Source organism: Pelodiscus sinensis, chromosome 5, assembly GCF_049634645.1.
Source record: "Pelodiscus sinensis isolate JC-2024 chromosome 5, ASM4963464v1, whole genome shotgun sequence".
In the NCBI taxonomy this organism is placed as follows: Eukaryota; Metazoa; Chordata; order Testudines; family Trionychidae; genus Pelodiscus; species Pelodiscus sinensis.
This window is the reverse complement of record NC_134715.1, coordinates 59,317,877-59,342,878: the sequence shown is the minus strand read 5'-3', so window position 1 is coordinate 59,342,878 and position 25,002 is coordinate 59,317,877. Positions and strand designations below refer to the sequence as shown.

The following is a 25,002-nucleotide window of genomic DNA, read 5'->3' as shown; positions in this document are numbered from 1 at the left end:
TGGGGAGGCCTACTGCAGACAGGGGTTGCTCCAGTTGTTCACTGGACCTGAGCAAAATTAAAGAGACTGACTCTCTTACTTAAAAGCTACTCATTCATTTAGCTCTGGAGACACCTAGTTCACCCCTTGATGCCACCCAAGATGGCTGTTGTCACAATTACACATGTTCCCAAAAGCCAAAGGCAGTGTGGAAGACATAGCAGTATGGATCTTAAGAAAAGGCCACAGACTGGCTGCACAGACTCAATCCCTCAATGTTGCAAATAACCCCCCTACCCCAAAATTAAATAATAATGACACAATATACAACCTTTAAAAAAAGCTACTTACAGCAGTGATTATTGGAAAGCTGACCACTGCACTGAGGTAGCGATTAGCTAGGAACCAGCAACAATTCGCTATTGCCCAAAGTACACCAGAAACAAACCCTAGGAACAACATATTCCAGTCAAAAAACTATGTACAACAACATATAGACGGGCAGTGAAAGACATTACAATTTACTACATGAAAATGTAAAATGGAATCTGAACAGTATGTTGAATACGGATTATCTAAATCTAACCTTAAGGGATAAAATAAACCTCTCCAAGTGAAATGGTTGCAGAGTGTTTCTGGATGACAAATTAGGTGGTGACACAATTCAGAGAAACTGCAACTGTATTTCCACCCAGTGGTTCGGCAAGGGCACTGATAGTCAAACTTCCAGTTGCTCTTGCAATGGACGCTCTCTCTCCCAAAATTCCACGTGAGTGAGGGAGGGCAGCAGCTGTGAGCTTCAGGATGGGGGTTTTCATCCCGTTCCCCGGACACTAAGGGAGCGAGAGGACAGTACTTGAATTCTGTCTGGCGAGCACTTTCACCTCACTCCCTGGTAGTCTGGGGAATGGGAAGAAAAGGAAACCACTTCCCAGAGTGCATGGCTGCTGCCTCCCCTCCCAAAATTCCATCTTTGTTCTCTCTCTTTCTTCTTCTTACAGGGGGGAATTTCAGACTGAACCGTTTCTTCCCTACGCTGTATTCCCAGCACTATTAGGCCAAGGCTCACCTTTCCTCCGTCCCTCCCTTCTGTATAACTGTTACAGTTACAAGGTACCACACAGCACTTTCAATGCAAACTTACTTTGTTCTTAAGGTTACAAAGAAAAAACATTAAAAACCAATAATAACCTGCACATGTGCTAATAAGCGTACTAGAGCTTACCCAATGCTAACATGGATTTTGGGGAGAGCTGTCCTTCAGTCTTCCTCCCAAGGAGATTCCCTGTGGTTATAAGTTCAGCTCAAAGCAAATACCCAGTCTTATGAGGTCTCACTTGAGCCTGTCCTTCCAACCTATCCTAGGATTGGGACTTTTTGAGGACCAGGAGTCCCATCCATTTACTAGATCAAAAATAAGGCTCTGGGACAGAGTAAAACCAGGTGATCAGTTAACCCCCTTTTTCTTTGTCTATTAGTCTCTACAGAATCTGGTTGAACCAATGTATGTTTACCTTTCACAGGCTTCAAAAGGCCGAAAATGGAGGAAGTGTATTAGTATCCCCCTTCCTACTAAAGAAGGTACATACAATAACAACACACAATTGCATTTTTAAAGCAGTATACCCCAAAGATATTACACTTTAATTAATTTATTTAAGTTTATCTAAATTCCTTAAAGTTTGTTCAGGATATTACTGGATATTGTCTATCACAGCTAGCCCAGTCCTGGTTGGAGATGTGGCTTGATCTCCTGTGTGGGTTTTCTAAGATCCACAGCAGGAACTGACAAACATCCAGGACTGATATAAAACATATTCTAAATTCATTTACAACACAATGTTTGCAATTAATAGTGCTAATTAAATTTAGTATCTTAACTGTTTCTGTTACTCAACATAAAGACAAAATTTGAAGTGTGCCTTAATGTTACTAGGAACAAAATTTAAAAGGTGGGCTGAAAAGAGAACTTCTGTTGAAATCAAAAGTATCATTCTTTGTCACACGCAGATTTAATTATTATACTTTTGTTCTCTTAGCACTTACAGCAAAGCCAGACAGCAGAAATTCAGGCACAGGACTCTCCTCCTCTTCCTGATTTGAACAACATATTATTTTATAAATGGCAATGAGATTGGTAATAATGCATTATTGTACTACGTGAAAGAGCACATACATGGAGTAATTAACTGCTTTAGTATTGTATTGCTGCTCAGAAAACTGGTTTTGCATTTATATGTGGGTCTAGATATTGTTTAGCATGGCTTTTTGTTTGTTGGTTTTTCTGTGTTCATTGGATGTTATTCATGGCATTAAATTATAAAAAAAATCAATTAATCACTGATCGTTTAGTAACAGGACATTAGTTTGAGTTTGAAGTAAGTATCTTTTCGCTTAAGACTATTTAAAATATATGGGTGTCACAAAAATCCTACTAGATACTGAGTTCTGGAAAAATATAGGTAATCCAAATGGATCAACCAATACTGAATTTACAGCAACTACTGTTGATTCAGTTTCTTTTTATTTTTCTTACGTTTGCAGTGACAAATTCTTCACCATCTGGCCTTTCACTAAGAGGATTTTTTTTCCTCATTCCTACCCTAAAGAAGTTGTAAAATTTTCAAAGGTCAGTATACTAAGTAGATATCAGATACAATTAGCTGGGCAATGTGTTCTCAGTTCCGGCGAAGTGTTAGAACATCTTTAACATGCAACATCACATTTCAAATTGGACCACAATTTGTCATGGTCTCCCAACCATTTCACATATGCTCTTTCAAATGATACCAAAAGTCAAGCAAATGTACTTCCAAGATTAACCATAATCCCAAGAATATTGTTTGGAATAATTACAGTAGTACAGTTTAAATGATTAGAGGAAGTAATTTACATTAATAGATACTTTATCAAATAGTCATACCTGGCATTATGACTTCAGGGTAAACTTTAGGTTTATTTTTCATGACTGCACAGTAAATCAAAAAGTATATGGTGCTTGTAAGAAAGATTCCACTGAAGTGTGCAAAGACATAGTCTAAATCTGAAACAGAAAAGGCACAAAGGTAAAGATATAAAATCACAGTTATGGTAAACATTGTTACTAAACTACGCTATGTTTCATACTGAGTGCATGAATACAAAAATGTGTAAGAAACTAACAACATGAAATCTGGCCATTGTTCATCCACTTTAAATAAAACAAAAATAAGACAAACAAAGGGTGTGTCTACACTACAAAGTTAATTCGAACTAACAGCCGTTAGTTTGAATTAACTTTCATAGCGTCTACACATGCAAACCGCTAGTTCGAACTTAATTTGAACTAGCGGAGCACTTAATTCGAACTAGGTAAACCTCATTCTACGAGGACTAACACCTAGTTCGAATTAACTAGTTTGAATTAAGGGCTGTGTAGCCACTTAATTCAAACTAGTTGGAGGCTAGCCCTTCCCAGATTGCCCTGGTGGCAACTCTGGGCCAAACCAGGGAAACTTTTCTGCCCCAATCCTGGCCCCGGAGCCCTTAATGGGGCACGGTCTGGCTACAGTGCTCATGCCAGTTGCAAGCCTGCCAGTACCTAGCCAGCAGACCCTGCACCTGGCACGACATGAGCCAGCCACCCGCTGCCACCCAGCCCTCCACCTCTTCCTAGGACCAGGCTGGCGGTTCTCAGGAGCCTGTCCGGGGCCACAAGAAGTGGGTGCCCGCTTGGTCTAGTGCGGAGATCGTGGACCTCATAGAGGTTTGGGGGGAGGCCTCCAACGTCCACGACCTCCGCACTAGGCACAGGAATGCAGCCATCTAGGGCAGGATAGCTGCCAGACTGGCCACCAAAGGCCACATGCAAACCCAGGAGCAGGTTTGCGTGAAAATCAAGTTGGTCCAGTGAGACCCCCAACCCTGAGCTTAGAACATAAGAACAGCCGTACTGGGTCAGACCAAAGGTCCATCTAGCCCAGTAGCCTGTCTGCTGACAGCGGCCAGCACCAGGTACCCTGGAGGGAATGGACGAAGACAATGACCAAACGATTTATCTTGTGCCATCCATCTCCAGCCTTCCACAAGCAGAGGCCAGGGACACCGTTCCTACCCCCTGGCTAATAGCACACTATGGACCCAACCTCCATGAATTTATCTAACTTCTCTTTAAACTCTGTTACAGTTCTAGCCTTCACAGCCTCCTGTGGCAAGGAGTTCCACAGGTTGACTATGTGCTGTGTGAAGAAGAACTTTTGCTTATTAGTTTTAAACCTGCTGTCCATTCATTTCATTTGGTGTTCTCTAGTCCTTCTATTATGGAAACTAATGAAGAACTTTTCTTTATTCACCCTCTCCACACCACTCATGATTTTATAGACCTCTATCATATCCCCCCTCAGTTTCCTCTTTTCTAAGCTCAGAAGTCCCAGTCTCTTTAACCTCTCTTCATATGGGACCCTAATTATTTTAGTTGCCCTTTTCTGAACCCTTTCCAAGGTCCAAATATCTTTTTTGAGGTGAGGAGACCATATCTGCAAACAGTATTGAAGATATGGTATACCATAGTTTTATACTTCTCCTCCTCCTCCTTCCCCTGGCTTCCCTCTTCCAGCTCCCTCCTCCCAGGTTTCCCCCTCCCCTCTTCCACCCTCTCTCTTCCCCTCTCCCATCTCCTTTTCCCAGTCTCCGCAGAGGTTAATCCTCCCCCCCAGTTTTGTTAAATAAAAGGAGTTTCTATTTTTCAACACACGTGTCCTTTATTTTTTCATCAGGAAGGGGGGCTAAGGAGGGGTAAGTGGAAGGAGGTGAGGGAGGAATGGGGCACGAGCCCCCGATGGGGAGGACTCCTGCGGGCTCCTCGGGGTGGAAGCTCTTCTGCAGGGCCTCCTGGATCCTGACAGCCTCCCGATTGACCCCCCCGGATGGCAGCCTGCGGCAAGCTCAGCCGGGCTGGTGGCCGAGTGCTATGATGTGCCGAGTGTGGGCACTCAGGACACTCCAAGACAGGACTGCTTTGCTGTCCCTCATCGAGGTAGACAAGCAAGCGGGGAACCCTGAGAACTGTCTGTCCGGGGTGGGGGTCAGGTCCCTTTAAGCACAGTCTTCGGCTAGCCTGAGGCAGCAGCTCCATGCTCTAAGTCCTAACCTGATGCCCTGCCGGCACTGGTTCTGGCCAGCCTTAACTTCAGTTCAGGGGCCACTCAATGTGGACATGCTATTTCGAATTAGCAAAATGCTAATTCGAATTAGTTTTTAGGTCTAGATGCACTAGTTCAAATTAGCTTAGTTCGAATTAACTAATTTGAATTAAGTTAGTTCGAATTAGTGCTTTATAGTAAACATACCCACGGGAAGTAAATTTGTAGCATTATCCACGTGATACAAACACGACTGCAAATAGTACAGGTTAGACCTCCCTCGTCTGGCACCCTTGGGACCCAACTGGTCCCGAACAAGGGGATTTGCTGAATGAGAGAAGGTCCCTCCCAACATGGCCCATGTGGCCCCTGGCTAGGACTTCAGTCCAGCTCTGCTGCTGCCTAATGGCTCTGGCTCCCCAGGCTGCAGCTCCGTGGCTGTTGCTGCTGGAACCAGAGCTTTGCATCTGGAACTGGAGCTCCATGGCTGCTGTGGTCGGGGCTCTGGGGCCGGAGCTCTGCAGCTTCTCCTGGCCCGTGCTACTCAGCCACAGGGGCCAGAACTCCCTGCTACACTGCCCACCTGCCCTCCCACCCCCCAACACAGGGCTCCTGGCTGAATTGCTGCCCTTCCCCTTCCCCATTCTTGCCCTGCGGCCTGAACTCTTTATACCTGGGCTCTGTGGTCCAGGAACATCCTTGGTCCAGCAGAGAGTCCCAGTTAAGGGAGGTAACCTGTACTCTAGATAAGGTCAATCATGCAGGCTAAATTATATAGGGGGGTTGACACTGCCATAAAACCATAAAATTCTAGGGCTAGAAGGGACCTCAAGAATGTTGTCATCATTGTTTCTTTCCTCTAGATCCCCTCCTATTTTCCTTGTTTTTTATAGTGTGGAACCCAGAATTGGGCAATTTGAGTTTAAATTCTGTCCTCCAAAGTGCTTGTAATGCCTCTCAGGTAGGTTTCACCCATAAATTTAATAAGCTTCTTTTCCACTCCATTATCCAATTCATTAATAAAAATATTGATTAGTGCTGGACTCAAGACAGACCCCCCATGTGATCCCACTATATTTGTCTTTCCACTTTGACAGTGAACCATTAAAAATTGCTGAGTACAATATTTCAACTGGCTATGCACCCACTGTACAGTACCTTCATCTAGCCCACGTTTTCCTATTTTCTTTATAAAGTCACATGGTGCTGTCAAAAGCCTTATTAACGTAGCATGTCTACTACTTTTCTCCTATCTACTAGGACTGTAATCCAGTCAAAAAAAGAGCTCTTTTGGAAAAAGACTTCTTCCTCGTAGCAAGACGATTACCAATGTCAGAAAAGCCCCTCTGTTCTTTGTTTTCTTTTAGAAGAACATGACTGCAGTGTGGACTTAATTCAAGCTTTTTTCAGAAAAATGGCCGTAGTGTAGACATATCCCGAGTCAAGACTCAATCCTCACCTTATTCAATTACCTCTCAAAATCCCATTTCTACAACATCACCTACAAAGCATGTAGTTAAAATATATCAAGAAAGTGGGAAACCCATAATCCAATACACCTGCTCCAATGACTTTTCAACAGGATCGTCCCAGCACTGGCAGAGAGGGGAGAATTGAACCTAGATTTTACCTATCCCTAGTGAGTGCTCTGATGGCTGGGCACAATCTCCATCTCTTTTTCCTCACATGACCAGATTCTGAATGGGATTTAATCCGGTGGCGTGTGAGTACCTCTGCTAGAGTAGGCCCTGCATACAAGTTAGGTGATCGAACGTTAATCTTCCTCTGGTTTGTGGACTGTTCTGTAGCTAAGATAGGAGGGAGATGCTCAGAAGCAGAAACATAGGGATAGAAAGAGCTATTATGCTGATAATTTAGGTACTCAGTGAGTTTAAGCATATATAAGCTACGTCTATACTGCATGATTATTTTGGAATAAGTTATTCCGGAAAAAAGTCTCTGAAATAGCTTATTCTGAAATAGCACGTCTACACAACAGGAAAGCCTGGAAATTAGTCCGAAAGAGGCTCCCCTAATGTGGGTGTGCTACCTCGATTTAGAACCCCAGGAAGCACTAAGGAGTAATTACTTTGGATGGCCCTGGGTGAGAAGTTATTTTGAAATCGCATCCGTGGAGCCTCCACACTCCTGCTATTCTGAAATAGCTATTTCGGAAGAGGCGTTATTCCTCATGGAATGAGGTTTACAAATACCAAAATAAGCCGCCCACTATTTTGAAATTATTTTGAAATATAGTAGCCCAATGTCTGTGACTCTGTAACGGTGTAACGCTTGGTGTTGCCTCTGGGTGGCGCTGTTGCTTCTGTAACGTCCTTCGCCTCCTACGTGGTGCTTGGCTGACATCTGAGTGGCGCAGGAGTCAGCCGGGCGCCACGGCGGGAGGGGAAGGGAGGTGGTGCGGTGACATACACGGCCAGGGGGTGGGGCCTGGCCGTGTATGTCACCGCCCCACCTCCCTTCGCGCTCCCCTTAGTCTCCCGCCGTGGTGCTTGGCTCAATTCTGTGCCGCTCAGCCGGGCCGCCGCTTGCTCCCTCGCTCAGCCGGACCACTCCTGCGCTGCATGGGGAGTGCAGAGCCCAAACAGTCGCTTGCGCCACTTGCTCACGCGCAGCGGCCTGGCTGAGCGGCACAGAAGTCAGCTGAGCACCATGGCGGGAGGCGACGGGGGGCGGGGCGCTGACGTGCGCCGTGACAGTGGCTCCAGGCCCCACCCCCTGCCCGTAAACATCACTGCCCCTCCCCCTTCGCCTCCTGCAGTGGCGGTTGGCTGACTTCTGCGCCTCTCAGCCGGGCCGCCGTGCGGGAGCAAGTGACGCAAGTGACCGTTTGGGCTCTGCGCTCCCCAAGCTGTTTGGGCTCCGCTGTCCCCGAGTGAGAGGCAGGAGGGGGAGGAGAGCTGAGAGAGAGAGGGGGAGGCAGTAGGAGGAGGAGAGAGAGACAGAGCGAGAGTCCGGAGGCTCAGGAGAGAAGACTGACGTGGAGGAGAGACCTGAAAATCCCATCTTATGACGGGCGAATTGGCTAGTTTTGAAATAACAGGCTAGCTGTGTAGATGCTCACATAGTTATTTATTCCGAAATAACGCTGCTGTGTAGATGTACCCATAGAGTTTAGAGGGAATTTTGTGGTTCACAGTAAAGCCTAAAAGTGGGATTTGGTTGCTTAAACCTCACATGTAAGCACCTGTGTTTTTGACTCAAGAAGAAAAGGAATCCCTTGTTTCGGTTCTAATGCTGCACTGCTGAGTTTGTTGTGTGAACAGACATACTCTTCCCTTATATGTGCTATCTAGATTCTCCACTTGGCTTGTACTTATCATCTGATGAAGAATGCAGGAGCCAAGAGATTCATTGTCCACCTACCTAATCAGTGACTTTGGCTCATTATTGCTGCAGCAGTGTGAGCACACCAATTTATGAAGGCACCACGCCAACAAGAAATTGCAAGAGAATGACAATAGTATAATGTGCTTGCATGAATTGTTGGAAGATAGATAAGAAGCACCTAAGACTGCAATGAAGAGGATGGGTCAACCCTGAGGAAGGATGGCTTGAAATGCTCCTTATCAGCTCCGTTAGTAGGTACTAAACCACTTTCTCTCCCCTGGCTTGGGCTGGGCTCATGCCCTCAACAGACATACTTCTGGCACTGTGCTGGCCAGGCTGGAGGAACATGGAGTAGTAAATCCTTGTGTTCTCTCACACTCCCCTCAGGTAGAATTAATGCCTCTGGAAGCCTACAAGCTAGGGAAAGAAACTGAACTTGCCGGCTGCAGCTAAATGCATTGCCACTCTGAAAGCCCGTGGTCTCTCTATTTTCCCATATTTGATGATTACCCCCATTAAGTGTGAGGATAATTAATACAAACATCAAGTAAATATATTTTATGCACAGTAAAAGCAGAACATGAGCTGAAAAATGGATGAAGAAACCAAACATTTATATTAATTTGGTGCCTAACCTATTTGGAATATTGCCTACCAATGCAGTTGTGAAAAATCTATAAGCCACATAATACACACCCCATAAGCAAAGTAAGTAGAAAATCTGACTAAATTTCAAAATGTTTAAGAACATTTTGTTGTGAATGAAATGGTGTCCAAACATCAGTGAAGTTTGGCATACACTGTGGCTGAGTGACCATTACCACACAACTTCTATGGTCATTTACACCTGAGCAAAATGGGTGTCAAGCACTACCAGATCAGCACTGGTTCTCTCTTTCAGTCTTCAGAGGCATGCGGAGTATGTGGTGCAGCACTCTGGTGGCAATTTAAAGGGGCTTGGGGCTCCAGCCATTACCTGCCAACGGGGCCAGGTAATGGAGAATAAGATGCACCGATTCCTTTGTTGTTACATAATACCAGGAGGCAAAGCAAAAATCACCAAACCTATGTACAAAACTAATTGCTATACAGTAATTATAAGGTGAAATAAAAATGGCTCATTGGCTTTTACCAAATTGACTTGCTCCAGTGTATAATGTCCCATTTCTTCTACCATGGTCCTTGATGTAGAGCACTGGCACAAAACTGGAACCATAGAATATTCCAGCTACTACTGCTAGGGTACAACCTCTTGAGAGAGTGAAAAGAAACCATTATTAACCAGTACGCTGGATAATAACTTAAGGCATATGCAGGATTAGAATAATACTATATAAATCATGCTGCACATGCAAATTGCTAGTAATGATTTAGAATTTACACCACCACAAACTCTCACTGACTAGAGGAGATTCTCCCCACAATGCTCTAGCATATCAGAGTCTAGGAGGGCTCAGGCTACTAGATTTTGTGTGCTCCATGGTGATGTGGCAGGGGCTGGAGTGCCAGTGCAGGCTCTCCAATGCTGGGTGGGACCCTGAGCCTCAGAGGCCGGATCCAAGGAGTCCCTGCCCTAAAGAGTGGACGGTCAAGATTAATGAAAAGCCACAACAACTAAATTACAGCAAGGGAGGTTTAGATTGGACATTAGGAAACACTTTCTGTCAGGTGGTTAAACACTGGAATAATCTATCTCCATCATTGGAGATATTTAAGAGCACGTTGGATAAATCTCTATCAGGAATGATCTAGATGGTGCTTGCTCCTGCTGTGAGCGCAGGGGACTGGACTAGATGACCTCTAAAAGTCCCTTTCAGCCCTATGATTCTATGAATTTTACAAAGAAGTGCTGGTAGATGTGAACATTTAGAACCACACTACATGCTGACTCTTAAAGAGCTCATATTCATAGATTTTAAAAGCAAACTGAAGAATTAAAAGGACACACACTTTTATCCATTTAAAATGTATCTACGTTGTTTTGCAGTTAAGCCTCTTTATTGCAGCACTAACATTTATAAATGTAAACTTAAAAAACAAAAAATAGTGTGCTAACACTTTAAAGACTAACAAAACACGTAGATGGTATCATGAGCTTTCGTGGACATAGCCCACTTCTTCAGATGACCGGACCTTTGTGTAGTTGATGGATTCCCACTCCATACGGCTGAATGCAGTGCCTTGCAAGTTCAAAAGCTTCAGAGGGGTAGCTGAGTTAGTCTGTCCAGGATAAACTTAAAAAAACAATAAATGGTCTGGTAGCACTTTAAAGACTAACAAAACATGTAGATGGTATCATGAGCTTTCTTGGGCACAGTCCACTTCTTCAGATGACTGGACCAGACTATTTGTTGTTTTTTAAGTTTATCCAGTACAGACTAACTCAGCTACCCCTCTGAAGATTTAGAAATGTATCATTCATGCGTTACAAGTGTGGCTATGCTTCATAGAGTACAGAAGTTCCTTTACTGTTTTGTAACAACTTTAAGAAACCCAGGTCAACTAGGCAGAATGAAGAAAAGAAAAAGGTAACTACTTACATTACTCTTTTTCGTACCGGAGAAAGACTGTCCACCCATGAAGCATCAGAATAAGTATTTTCAGAATTGTTGACTGACTGCAGACAACAGTTACAATTTTAGTGTAAAATGTTTTGGAAAACATAAAAAAAAGGGCAAGTTTTGCTATAAATTAGGACAGTTACACATTAGGAAAAAACCCTCTGAACTAAGGTTAGGAGACATGGGTTTAGGGATAGGCCCAAACCAAAAAGATTGGATCAGGATATCAAATGCTTCAGTAGTTCCTGGTTCTGGGCCTTGACTCAACATACTGTAGAGAGAGAATCCACTTACAAATTTGCTACTGAATTTAGTTTTAAATTTAAAAACATGTTTTCCCTTAAGTTTGCTGGGTGCTGCAATCCAGAAGTTTTGTTTGTTACTCCATTTTCAGTGTTGTTGACTATGCAGGTCCTTTGCCTTCACCATTTCATATGCATACCATTTCTATGTGTTCCCATCTTCCCATGCACATGCTGAATCCTTCTCTAATACAAGCTAATTCAGTGTCATTCTGCTTCCTTTGCTTCTCCTGATGAGGATTCCCTTGATATGGAGGAATCCCAGTGTGCATAATTGGCTCCTATACTTCCTTCCTGTGGTCCCCAGTTCAGGCAACATAAGGAGGGGGGTTAGAGCCTGACTGGAACGTGCTGTGCTCAAGTTATCCTTGCCTGGTTCATGTGCCCTATGAGACAATAGTCATCTGGCACCAGCCTCAAGTCTCTAACCTGTGCCTAGGCAAGGACCAAGAATCAAAGAGTCAATTACCTCTCTTAGCATGTGGACTGTGCTGTACAGCAAGGAATCTAGCTGTCAAGATTCATTGTTTGCTTGCTTGTATCTAACGGTGTACTTCTACAACTTCCAAAAGTTGTAATTAAAATTATTTCCCCTCTCTGACATGAAAGGATATTCTTAATCATTCATAAAACCCATGTCATAATGGGAAAGGATTCATGAACCTATAAAACATGCCAAGCCAGTAACAACAAGAATACAAATCTTTTTCTGTTGATAAAATGCATTGATCTTAGAAGACTCATAATTTGAAGTTTGTATAAATGGGCATCTCTGTTTGACCATGAATGTTGACAGATCTGGTTAACATCAAGTAATAGCTTTTCTTTTCTTTCTGCAGATGCATGGAATATTTTCAGTGATGTAAAACAGAGTACTTACACTCTCATTCAGTAATGGGGTGGCTTCTGATGAAACTGAAGAGCTTTGAACTTCACTTTTTACAAAAAGAAATATGATAGTGCTATGAGGAGAAAAAGACATTAAAATATACCAAATATTCATTTGCGAGGTCATAACATTGAATATCCGAGGGCACAAACAAATAGTTAAAGGCATACTCCTCATTTTCATTTTGTTCCTGTTTTTCATCTTTCATTTGACAATGTCACATTTCAATGTATCTTGAAATGAACTCTTAGCTAGCATGATTACTCTTATTTATTAATTTAAAGGATAAGTATATAATCTGATCAAATCTACTTTTAAAAATTTAGTACAGTCCTTATAGTTATCCCTATCATAATAATAGGGTGCAAATACCACTCTTCTGAGATATCATTGCATTATTTTTCTAAAGATGTTTGTCATAGCCACACTGTATTTTCAAAGTATAGCAGATGTACACTAGGATGTCCTAAAAGCTGAGAGAAAGGAGGAAAAAAGGATGAGACCCTCTTTCTAAAAAAAGCAAAAGCATATTACATTTACCATAACTAGGATTTAAGGAGAGTAACTAAACAGTTCATAATGAGAATGTGTTAACACACATTTACATTCACAGTCTCTGTGCAGCTGGCTCAACAGCTTTCTGCACTTTTTTTGGCCTGGGATGTAAACAGAGAATAGAAACTCTAAAACCATTTCCTCTGATTTGTTTAAGTGCTACATGTTTTTCAGTTAAATTAAACTGGAAATATTAAGCCCCTCTTCAGATGGATAAAAGTGGGGGATGTTCAGGATTAGACAGAGGTACCAACATATTTAACTTTCATTTGATCAGGTAAATATGTGCAATCAGGATTAGCAGGGTTTATTTTTTAGTGCCAAGGAATGACGGGCATCATGCATAGTTCTTCTCCTTCCTGAGAGAACAGGAAGGAGTATTGGGAAGAAGGGAATGTCAGCTTCCTCAATGAAGACCAGGCAAACACACACTGTCCCCCCTCCAGGCCTCTGAGGCTTAGAAGAGATGCTTAAATCATGAGTTCCATCCTCCCTAAGGCTATGTCTACACTCGCGGCTTCTTGCGCAAGTATTATGCAAATGAGGCTAAGCGTGGAATATCGCTGAGCCTCATTTGCATACCTAATGAGCCACCATTTTTTTCAGAAGAGGCTCTTGCCTTGTCTACTTGCCTTGCCCCCTGCGCAAGAAAAACTCTCTTGCGCAACGCCGTTCTTCCTGAAAAGTAATAGGTGTAACGGCGTTGCACAAGAGGGTTTTTCTTGCGCAAGGGGCAGTGTAGACGCTCCTTCTTGCACAAGAGCCTCTTCTAAAAAAAATAGTGGCTCATTAGGTATGCAAATGAGGCTCCGCGATATTCCACACTTAGCCTCATTTACATATTACTTGCGCAAGAAGCCGCGAGTGTAGACATAGCCTAAGTGTTTGAAAAGTGTTTTGCAAAGAGTATCTGCTCCCATATATAAAGAAAGACTTGAAAGCCCTAGAGGTGAGACGTGAAGGATGCCATGGTTGGGAAATTCCTGGAAGCATGGCTTCAGAGCTTCACTACTGGGCGGTTGCCAGAGCCTCTGGGGACAAGAGACAGTGTTGATGCCCCTAGATTCAGATGAATCCACAGAGTCTACTGGGTTTGAGGAGGGGTCCTGTGGCCTAGTCTATGGAAAGGGGGAAAGAAGAAGCAAATTCCACCCCTGAAGGATTGATATAAGACAGATACCACCAGGAGATGATAGTTTTTTCCATGGAAGACTTTGCCAGACAACAATTAGGAAAGTGAAACATTTGAGGAATGTAACTATGACATCAATTATTCTACAGCTGGGATAGTATTTAACATGTCCATTGGCAGAAAAATGTTCTTCATTTATCAAGAACTATTTTGCCACTGAACTGGAATTCACATTTGTCTAATTCTGAAAATATTTCTCTATCATCCTGGATAAGACAACTTACTAAGTTTTAAACGATCTGCTTTTACAAAATTTATTCAACTTGCAAAAATCCTCTCCTATAAAATCAATACATCAGTTTTTAAATCTGATTTTTCAGATCAAAGGACTTGTTTGTTATTGGGAATAATATTTACCTTAACACTGAAAGTCCAGCTCCGATATAATTTAAGATGGGTTTTGATACCTCTTCTGGGTCAATTCCAAACCAGCCGAATCTGGAACATTTAACCACAGTTGCATTTGATTCCATCTATGATATACTTACAAATTTTAAATTAGAGTTCAGACTTGGAAATCCTTATTAATGCAACAGCCTTGCCAGACCCCTGGGTAAGGTGGGAGCCCTGCTTTGCACCACTGGAAGGGGCAGGGCTTTAGGCAGAATGGGCAGGGCTGGGCATCCCTCAGCATTGCCCAAAGAGCGGTGCATCACTCTAGAACCAATTTAAAGGGCCCATGGCTCCATCTAGTCCTTTTGCCCCCACCATCTGCGAGCTTGTTAATGCAAGTAGTTCCACTGAAATTCAGATTACCAGAACTGGATTTGTGTTTAGTGAAGTTTTGCCAAAAGGTATATAATTGCCCAAGAGAAAAAAAAAATTTAATCCCGCACAATTATGATGATAAAGAAAATAATGAAAGTACAAATAGCATTTCACATGCACATGACAAATATAATTGCATTTAATCAGATAAGTGAGCATCTAGGCTCTTTTGCAAAAAAGATGCAGTAAAACATTTTCTTCTTCTTGAGACTCTCACAAATAAGGAAGCACAATGGATTACAATTAGACTGAATATTTTAGTGGGAGAAAGAATTATTTTCTATTTGATACTTCTTTTATATTCTTGGCAAGTGTTTTCATTAGAGTTGTTAATGAAAAAATGACAGCAATCATGGAATGAATTTAAAGTTTAAATGCGGTTACCTTGAGCTTGCCCAGCCAGTTAGTAAATTAAAAGAAGCCCAGATTAAAAGCCCAAGACCTAAACCAATGGTTTTGACAATAGGGACAACTGTAATGTTACCTGCAATGTGGAAAAAAACAAAAGCAAAATTATTCTCTTGCTAAAATATTTTGGTTTTAAAATTAGAGGTCGTATTGTATTTTGAACTGCAATGTGGTTTATATTAGAGATGTAAACGACTATTTGACTATCCGATAAGCAAAAGCTTATCAGATAGTCGACTAGTTCATCGACTAGTTGCTCCCCAGCCCCGCCACCGCCTCTTGCAGTGAGGGGAGGAGCAAGAGCTGGAGCCAGTTTAAAAGCTGGTTTCCCCCAGCACAATCTCCGCAGAGGGTAGGGGAGTAACAGGGGCTGGGCACAAGCCAGGAATCAGTTAATTCCTAATTCACGCCCAGTCTCAGACACTGCAGCTCTGCTCTTTAAATGTATTAAGAACCTGATGGCTCTTAATACATTTAAATATCAGAAGCGCAGCGGGAGAGGCGGGAGTTTAGTGAGAGGCAGTGCAAGCCAGGACAGCTGATTCCTGACTCGCGCTGGGTCTCCCCCCACTGAGCTGTAGCCTTTTAAATGTATTAAGAGCACGTGGGCTCTTAATACATTTAAAAATCAGCTCAGCAGGGGAACCCAGCACGAGCTGGCAATCACTGGTCCCCGCTCGCACTGGGTCCCCCCGGCTGTGCTTCAGCCTTTTAAATGTATTAAGAGCCTGATAGCAGAGCTGCAGCAGGATTAGCTGCTGGGACCGGGAGCTAACCATGCTGCAGCTCCCATGCTTATCAACTAATTGACTAGACTAGTTGATTAAACTATATTTAACATCCCTAGTTTATATGACCAGATCTTTTGAACACCACCACACACAATATGTGGTACAAAATGATGTTAAATATTTAACAAGTGCATGCACAAACAAAAACCTCAACCTTTATTCAATTCTTCATCATCCACCATTTTAAAAGCTAGCCTTAGTGTGAATTTAGTGCTTACAAAAGGAAGATGCACACACCTCAGACCTATAAGAATCCTTGGTATTCTGGTCCTAAATCTCTCTTAAAAAGAGAATGCCATTTATGTTTTAGGAATAAAAAAGGCCTGTATTTCTGAGTTTTTATATTTGCCCTTATCTACTACAGGCAGTCCCCGGGTTACATGGATCTGACTTACATTGGATCCCTACTTACAAATGGGGTGAGGCAACTAGCTGCTTCCCCCCAGCAGACTAGGGAGATGCGAAGCTAACGCCTCCCTCCCCCCCAGCAGACCAGGGAGACGCAGAACGGCTTTTCTCAGCAGACACCTCAGCTTCAGAATATAGGACTGAGGGAAGTGAGGTGTGGGAGAATAAAACTGAGCTCTGGAGAAATGTTTGGCTAGAGTTTCCCCTACAATATGTACCAGTTCCGACTTACATACAAATTCAACTTAAGAACAAACCTACAGTCCCTATCTTGTACTTAACCCGGGGACTGCCTGTATATATTTGAGAGTTTGTCTGTCCAAGAATTCCTCCTAAACTATAAGGCTGTGTCTAGATTGCACCCCTTTTCCGTAAAAGGATGCAAATTAGACACAGCGGAATTGCAAATGAAGCGGGGATTTAAATCTTCCCCGCTTCATTTGCATAAACATGGCTGACACTTTTTTCCGGCTCGGGGCTTTGCTGGCAAAAAGCGCCAGTCTAGACGGGGATCTTTCGGAAAATAAAGCCTTTTCCGAAAGATCCCTTATTCCTGATTTTAAAAGGCTTTATTTTCCAAAAGATCCCCGTCTAGACTGGCGCTTTTTGCCGGCAAAGCCCCGAGCCGGAAAAGAGCGGCAGCCATGTTTATGCAAATGAAGCGGGGAAGATTTAAATCCCCGCTTCATTTGCAATTCCGCTGTGTCTAATTTGCATCCCTTTTACAGAAAAGGGGTGCAATCTAGACACAGCCTAAGAACTAGGATCACCAAATTTGGCATACAGCTTTTTCTTATAACTTAAAGCAAGGTAAGACTTCGGTTGTGGCAGGAAAATGAGATGTGCCTGGAATGGGATTGCTTCTCATAAAACCATAAAGAAAAGAGAAAGAATTACCAGGCAGGTGAAAGAGGATGGCTGGGGGTGCACTCCCCCATGTCTGGGACTGTCTCAACCCTGAGTCTTCAACTCTCACCTGACCCCAAGCTGCTGTGGTGAGAGAGGGCTGAGGTAGTCCTTTCTCTCTGGAGCAGCCTGCATTCTGAACCCCTCATTACCACCACAGAGCAATGATATTAATGAAGAAAAAAAGAGTTAAGAGCCTGAGCAATGCCAGGTAAATATTTGAGAGGGAAGAGCCTTAGCTTGGCCCATCCCTGCGGCCAGGGGGAGGGAGCTGGCCCAGGCTTGGCCCAGACTAACCCTCTGGCAGCCTGGGGGAAGGGACAGCCAGTGCTGGCCTGGCCTCAGGGGGGCCCGGTGGCTGGGGGGGAGAGAACCGGGGCAGTCCAGGGATGCCACGCCTCAGCCTGGCCTTCCCTAGCGGCCATGGGAAGAGCTGGGACTGCTGATCCTCAGAGAGGGGGTTTGGCAAGCAAAGTTTGAGCCGGGGATGCAATCCCCTAGTGGCCATTTAAAATGTAAGCCTTTATCCTATCTTGCTGTATAGATAAGGTAACTTCAGCATCCTCTGTTTCTTCAGCCCTTATGAAATATGGGTATTATTTGGTACCTGTATAACTTTTAGTTTTTAAATAAGGCTATAAAAACTACTATCAGTGATAAAATTATAAAATACCACGTTCACAGTAATACACACAATAATGGCAGAGATCCAACAGTGCTGACAATAACAAAGATCTGTTTAGTATATCAATTATTTCAATGTTATTATCTCTGCCTCCTATAAGGAATTAGTTGTATTGTGTCTCTGAAGAAGTAGGATCTGTTCCTCTTTACCTGTAGCCCATACACAACCCCCAACCATAGCAAGAGGCCAAAACCTAGGGCTATTCCGAATAAGGTTCACCACCAACGATACTATCCATATCGCAGCACAGAGAATCCATTGGAAGAACATTCCTAGGTAGAAAACAGATATGTTAATGGTTACAATATTTTCCACAAGGTTATAATCTGGGGTAAGATATTAGCAAGCAACTAGTTATTTCTGAGTTCTCACATTCTCTGTACACTTGCTAACTATGCTTACGTGGATAAAGTTAATATAATCCCGATCCTCAGGTGCACATGAGCTCTGGTTGGCTCCTTGAAGAGGATCGAGTTAAATTACTTTCCCCCTTCAGTCCACTCTCCACCACAAACACATTAGAGTAGCTTCTAGGCTGGTTTAACTTGCACTGTGGGGTCCTAGAGCTATTTCATTAACACATAAGGAGGTTTGGCTGTATGCTCTGGCCAAACCTCCTCTACCTCCCAGCAGATCCTGTACTTGGAGTGGCTAAGCATGGGTGACATATTTGCTGGTTTTATGCACCTTCCCAGGAATTCCCTTACAAAAAGGAAATCCTTGGTTGAATATTTAAGCAAACTTTTTGTCACTTTAGCAGTGCTGAATTGGCATAAAAAGAGGATAAAACAGAGGCTAGGATTCAACCTGAAAAGCAGATATGGTTACAGAAAAGGAACCTGTGATAAGTCTTTTTTGATCATGGCACAGTGAAACCAATGAACAATAATATGCCTTCATATATACACAGATACAGCACAATCCCAGTGCAAAGCAAGTGAAGTGCTGTGGTAAAATCATAAATAGCAAGTAGGAAACTAAAGGGGTTATTTTGTGTTATCAGATTGCCAAGGCATACACACTCAAGCTTCCATTTCTTATTGCTTTTTATGTTATCTACAATAATAGGACTCAAGGGATGGCAATATTTAATACATCACCAGCTATCAAGGATAAATACACACTTCAGTGTGTACTTGAAAATCTGCAAACTGGTGGATTGAAAGGCACTTCACTTTTTGCTTTTCCATCTTGCAGCCCACCTGTAGTTTACTCTGTCACTCCTAAGTGGATGGCAACAAGGGCCTCTAAAAAGTGTTTCTGATTGTTTTTACTAAAAGCATTGTTGTGAAGAACAAATGCTGTACTTCCATCACCTCACTCTCTATAGCTTTAGGCTGAGCTGGACCTAATATTGATCTAGCTCAGTAGTCTCAATAACCAGACTCCACATTCTTTCTGCTAGTGTGTAAAACATAAACATTGTCCTTTCAAGTAATAAAACACAGAAACTATTTACCATCTCCAGTATCAAATTTCTTAACAGGTACAAAGTTTGTCCCAAATAAAAAGACAGCAATCGCAGAAGAGGTAAAGCCGATAGTGAGGTCTGTGCCACTGTTATTGACAGAGCTGTTATTTGCCCTCCAGTTGTTCATTTTGGGTCTGAAAGTGCTTCTTGTTATGGTGCTGTTTTAACGAAGATCCATTCAGGCAGCTTCTGAAAACAGACCAGAATTAAACCAATATATGTCATCGGATCATAACAGTCCTACAGGAGCATGATTTTTAGTAATGGGGGAGTTTAAAAAAACCTCCTGCTTTTCTACCTCCCCGAAACTGGAAAAAACTGTAGGAATAATATAGTCTAATGAGCTACTGCCATATAATTTAAATAAGGGGGAAACAAAAAGAACACACATGAAATACAGTATCATCTCAAAAGCAACTTCAAGCAGACAAGCCTTTGGAGATATAAAACATGAATAGTTAAAGAACAGATAGAGACATAATACAGAATTATGAATGCTCAAATGTATCTAGCTTAAAGGAAGGTCCATGGTTCTTTATAGAGAGGTGCGAATATTGGAACATTAGAATGATCCCAGCTCTAGAATGCTGCTATGGGAAACCACCTGGAACCAAGTAGGCTGATGTCTTTTGGGTTTGCGTGACAGCAAATATTAGGCAATTCAGTGTAATCATCTTCCTACAGTGGAGGAAGTCTTGGCAGTGAGAGTCTAGTCCTACCACACTGCCTAGCAACCAGAATGGAGGGGAATGTGGGCAGTGCAGTGGTTCCAGAGTCAGTATGGAAGCTCAGGACTGATAGAATTTAAGGGGCAGAACCCTCAGTTTTTCTCTGTGGAGTGTAAGGGGGACTCGATGGGTTACTTTCTTAAATCTCCATAGAAACTTGGGAAGAACTCAGTGAGGGAAAGCTTATTAAGGTTTTCCTCACCCACTAGCCCCACTGCTTTGGACCTCCTTTCCACAGGAAGGGCTGCTTTGGACCTCTTTAAGTAAAATTTTTCTGAAATGTAATTTAGCCTTAGCAAGGGGAAAATGGTTTTTCATGGGTTTTTTGGTAGATTTAAGTCACAGTTTAATGTAAAGCTATTTCATGTTTTTTCTTTATTTCACTTATGTAAACTAGTATTTTGTTTGTTTGCTGACACAAACACTACTGAAATGCTGTTTAATGTAGGTAGAAGCATTTAACATGTTTGCTCACTGAGCCATTGTATTAATCTGCAAGTCAAGTAGGAGATCATATTTGCTCCTGCAAAAGAAAAATCTTACTCGTAGGAACACTGACTATTGGTTTTCCTGCTTTCATTACATTTCTGCAAATACAATATGCAATCCTGTAGCTTTTATTCTCATAAAACATGATAGTGCTTTCAGCTGCTTTTCAAAGGGGGGAAAGTTTGTGCTCTTTTGAACTTCACTACTGTGTATAAAGGAGCCCTGAAATGTTTTTATTTATGCCCAGGAGACAGAGACTGTGTCTAGACTGTAGGATTTTTTTCAAAAAAAAAAAAAAAAAAAAATAGCCTTTTTTCGAAAAAACTTCACCTGCGTCTAGACTACAGCCACGTTCTTTCAAAGTTAAATCAAAAGAACGCTGCTTTTCTTTCGACGGCGGTACTCCTCATTTCACGAGGAAGAATGCCTTTTTTCAAAAGTGCTCTTTCGAAAAAAGGCGTTCTTGAATGCAAACAGGGCTTTTTCTAAAGAGAGCATCCAGACTGCCTGGGTGCTCTCTTTTGAAAAAGCGGCTCACTTTTTTGAAAGAAGAGATTGCAGTCTATATGCTCTTTTTCGAAAGTATCTTTCGAAAAAGCCTCTTTCGAAAGAGGCTTGCAGTCTAGACGTAGGCAGAGTGTGCAGTGGAAAACAAGAGATAGTTGTGCTTGTTTCTGACATTTAAATTGTTATATTGTGTGCTTTGGAAGACGATGTATGACTTGAGAAGTATTCACACTAAAGGTTGGACCTCCCAGGTCCAGCACTCTCGGGACCTGACCAGTCTCAAACAAGGGAATTTGCTGGACAGGGGAGTCCCTTGCCACTGGTCCCCAGCCCACAGCTGGATCCATTTCCAGCCCTGGCTGGTCACTGGCTCTGCAGGGCTGCCTGCCACCAGCCCAGGCTTGGCTTGCTCCTGAGATGTGGTGGCCGCATCTGCTATCTGGCTGCTGCCAGGCCCAATTCTCTTGCTGGGAACATCAGGAGAACATCCGTTCTCTGACTTGGGAACATCCGTTGTTTTTCCGGACCATGGATGTTGCTGGACCAGAAAGCCCTGGTTTAGGGAGATGTAATCTGTACATCACAAGTACAAAAGAAACCTCTGATTAAACTGTAAGTTTATAATTTTCTGTTTTCCTTAAAACCTATTTGTCTACAGCACTTAGAAGAAATGATAATTTTAAGATTCAGCACTTTCACTTCATTTAAGGTTTGAAAAAGTTTCCAATAGTCAGACAAAGTCTTCCAACAACAATTAGAGGAACAAAGAAGACAAGGCTTGTCATTTCTGCTAATTCAAAGCCAGGAGGAGCGGGGGGAAGGAGGAGAGGGCACAAAGCAGAAAATGAATTTTGTACATGAAGGAAAGGAACCTTCCAGTCTCCTTGCATACATCCTAAAAAAGGACACAAGGTAATGTTTTTTTTTTGATGATCACCTCTAAAGACTGAAGTGTCAAGGTTGCTTACTATTGATATAATATAAATACTGTTTTAAGGCAGGACACTGACAGCTACTAAGTATGCTCTAAGTAAGGAAACTCCAATTTTCATATATACACCCAGACCCTGTCTGCAGATTCTACACAATTTTATGTACTTTCTCTTTCTTACAAAAACTGGTCATTGCAATGCTCTTTTTTCTAATAATTCCTGATTCATCAACATTACTCACATGAGCAACTGCAGTTTGTCCATCTATGAATCAAATTCACCTAGCAAGAGGCTCTCATTACTAAATCAGGACCTTACTAAGTCTCCGTCACATCTCACCCAACCAAAGCAGTGGAATGAAAGCCAGGGTGGACTCAGGGCTTGAAGTATTGTACCTGGTTGTGGTTCAGTTCTGACAAGGACAACATAATGTTGCTAGGCTGGGGAGAGCAGCAGCCAGAAGAGTTGGCAAAACTCACATTGGCTTCCTTCACAAGAGGAGTATGATTTGCATTTATCAAACAGGAACATAACTTGGAGTTGATATTTGATCCTTGGTTGACTTATTGCTCCTACCCTTTCCTGTTATAGTCCAGGTTTGTTAACCTCCCAGACACGCCAAAGATTATCTTTTTCCTCTGGGTTGAGGTGAGTATGAACTGAGGGGGAATCTATTTACAGGCCACCCTTTGTTTATGAGTACGCTGATCTGGCACAGCTGGTCCTGCCCTACCACAGGGCTGACCACCCCTCTGCTGGCTGGCCCTTTACAGGGATTTGCAAAGGGCATGTTAACTGGTTATTAGGTAAGGATGCCAGTAAGGCTAATGTTTACAGGATAACCAGTTAACCTTTCACATCCCTAATTCTTCCAGATGTTGGGGTGACAGCAGCACTGCAGGATAGACGGTTGCTATAGTCTCTGTAGAAATCTTCCGTTCCCCTTCAGAACAAGGGGAAATCTGGGGTGTCCTGTTAAATGTGCTTTAAGTGTGTTTTGTATTGCCAATAGCAAGGCTGATGATCTGACAGCATTAGCAAGATTTTGAGCTGGTATAAACTGACACTGATTCATTGATGTCAGTGGAGTTTTGGTAATTTACACCAGCTGAAAATCATGTCCCATATTTTCATTGTATTTCTTTAGAAAATATCCCACCGTTAATTTGTGGGCCACAAAGAAAACACTTACAATACAGCATTTACAATTTGCTATGCTTCCTGTAGTTAAGTGTGAAGACAGGGATCCTACCCCAAAAGAACTTTCATCTCAAGATGGATGAAGGATGCTGTTAAGACTTCAGAGAAATTTTAGCTTGCTCTGGGATATGGAGCTTTGCTAATAAAACAGATGCTTTTTGAGGCTGCATGCATTATTGACACTTCATTCCTGCCCTGGTATCCTGGACCCCTTAACTTCATTCATCTGAAGAAATAGGTTGTGCCCATGAAAGCTCATGATACCATCTACATTTTTTGTTAGTCTCTAAGGGTACATCTACACTGCGGGCTAAAGTCAAGTTAAGAGATGCAACTTCAGCTACATTAAGGCTGTGTCTAGACTGCATCCCTTTTCTGTAAAAGGGATGCAAATTAGACACATTGCAATTGCAAATGAAGCTGGGATTTAAATCCCCCCTGCTTCATTTGCATAAATATGGCTGCCGCTTTTTTCCGGCTCGGAGCTTTGCCGGAAAAAAGCTCCAGTTTAGACACGGATCTTTCAGAAAATAAAGCCTTTTCCAAAAGATCCCTTATTCCTTATTTTAAGCCTGCCAGGGTGGAGATCATGTACCTTATTCAGGTTTGGGGGGTATGCCCCCAACGTCCATGATCTCTGCACTAGACAGAGAAATGTGGCCGTCTATGGCAGGATAGCTGTCAGCCTGGCCACCAAAGGCCACATGTGAAGCCAGGAGCAGGTCTGCATGAAAATCAAGTTGGTCCCATGAGACCTCCAACCCTGAGCTTCCCCTTGCTTCCCCCAATTTTTAAGGATTTGTTTCCCAGTCAGAGTTCTTGTACAGATGACCTAAGGTAAAATTGTCACTTGGTGGAATTGGGCTCAGCTTCAGAGACTTCAATAAAGCTGTGCTCATCTATATCAGCAGATATTTCATCCTTTTATCTCAATCACTCCAGAAGAATTAACTAGGTGAATTACTATATTCAGATCATTAACATACCCACAAAAACAGTGTAAACACCGTACATACTCGCTTTCATTCACTTCATTCATTGCCTTTACATGATTAAATTTATTTTAATTATTGAAATTTCTTAATTTAAATAGCATTAGCTTGCTTTGATTTTAATGATATGGTTATATGGATTGAATTTTTTACTCTGTCAGTCCAACTGATGGCTTTAGTTTCATTTTTCTCTCCCCCCCCCCCTTTTGTTTATGAAATTTAACATTTCCTTTACAAATGTTTCCTCTCTTCATGTTCTGTTTTCGCTAGTGTGACTCTCCTTGCAGTCACTTTGCTCCCATTATAAAATCCTAAGCACATATCCATGTTTTCCTTTACTTACAATTGTTTCTTTGCAATTCCGACTTCCTGCACTGACTTGTTCTGCAGAAACTCCTGGGATCCAGCTGTAGCTCCTCCTCCTCATGTGATCAAGGCTCCCCCTTCTCTTGCATTTATTTATTGTCTTTGAGGCACATTTGCTACGGAAGGGAATGTGTAATACTACATATGTGCTGAGCGGGTCGGGGAAGGCATAACTCCCACATTGCAAATAAAGCACAATAGCCTTCTGATGCTGACCCCATCGTCTTCCCTTTTGTGGCTCCGATGTACAAGCAGCTGCTTCATGTCATGTGTTTGGGTCTGATCACGAGTCTAGGGCGCTGACAGGAGCAGGAGGAGGAGCCTGGGCTGCAATAGCTAAGGCAGTTTGGGTGCAGTGTTTGAAAAGTGCAGGCTTAATTTAACTCTATTTTTTTTTATTTCCAA

General features: G+C 42.6%; 1 protein-coding gene across 3 annotated transcripts in view; it reads right to left on the bottom strand.

Annotated features, from left to right (window-relative positions):
* Positions 1–24,853, bottom strand: part of TMEM144 (transmembrane protein 144) — a 32,132-nt gene extending 7,279 nt beyond the window's left edge. Inside the window, exons 1-11 of one of the 3 annotated variants that reach the window (XM_006121864.3) lie at positions 24,575–24,853; positions 21,608–21,680; positions 19,372–19,572; positions 18,062–18,184; positions 15,099–15,198; positions 14,304–14,384; positions 12,191–12,272; positions 10,988–11,064; positions 9,580–9,698; positions 2,903–3,022; positions 331–428 (exon numbers count right to left, since the gene is read on the bottom strand). In XM_006121864.3, the coding sequence (XP_006121926.1) occupies positions 331–428; positions 2,903–3,022; positions 9,580–9,698; positions 10,988–11,064; positions 12,191–12,272; positions 14,304–14,384; positions 15,099–15,198; positions 18,062–18,184; positions 19,372–19,510 (939 nt within the window). In that variant the 5' untranslated portion in view covers positions 19,511–19,572; positions 21,608–21,680; positions 24,575–24,853. The remainder of the gene's footprint in view (positions 1–330; positions 429–2,902; positions 3,023–9,579; positions 9,699–10,987; positions 11,065–12,190; positions 12,273–14,303; positions 14,385–15,098; positions 15,199–18,061; positions 18,185–19,371; positions 19,573–21,607; positions 21,681–24,574) is intronic. The other 2 variants (XM_006121865.3, XM_006121863.3) reach the window with 2 other exon arrangements.
* Between the last annotated feature and the right edge of the window lie 149 nt (positions 24,854–25,002).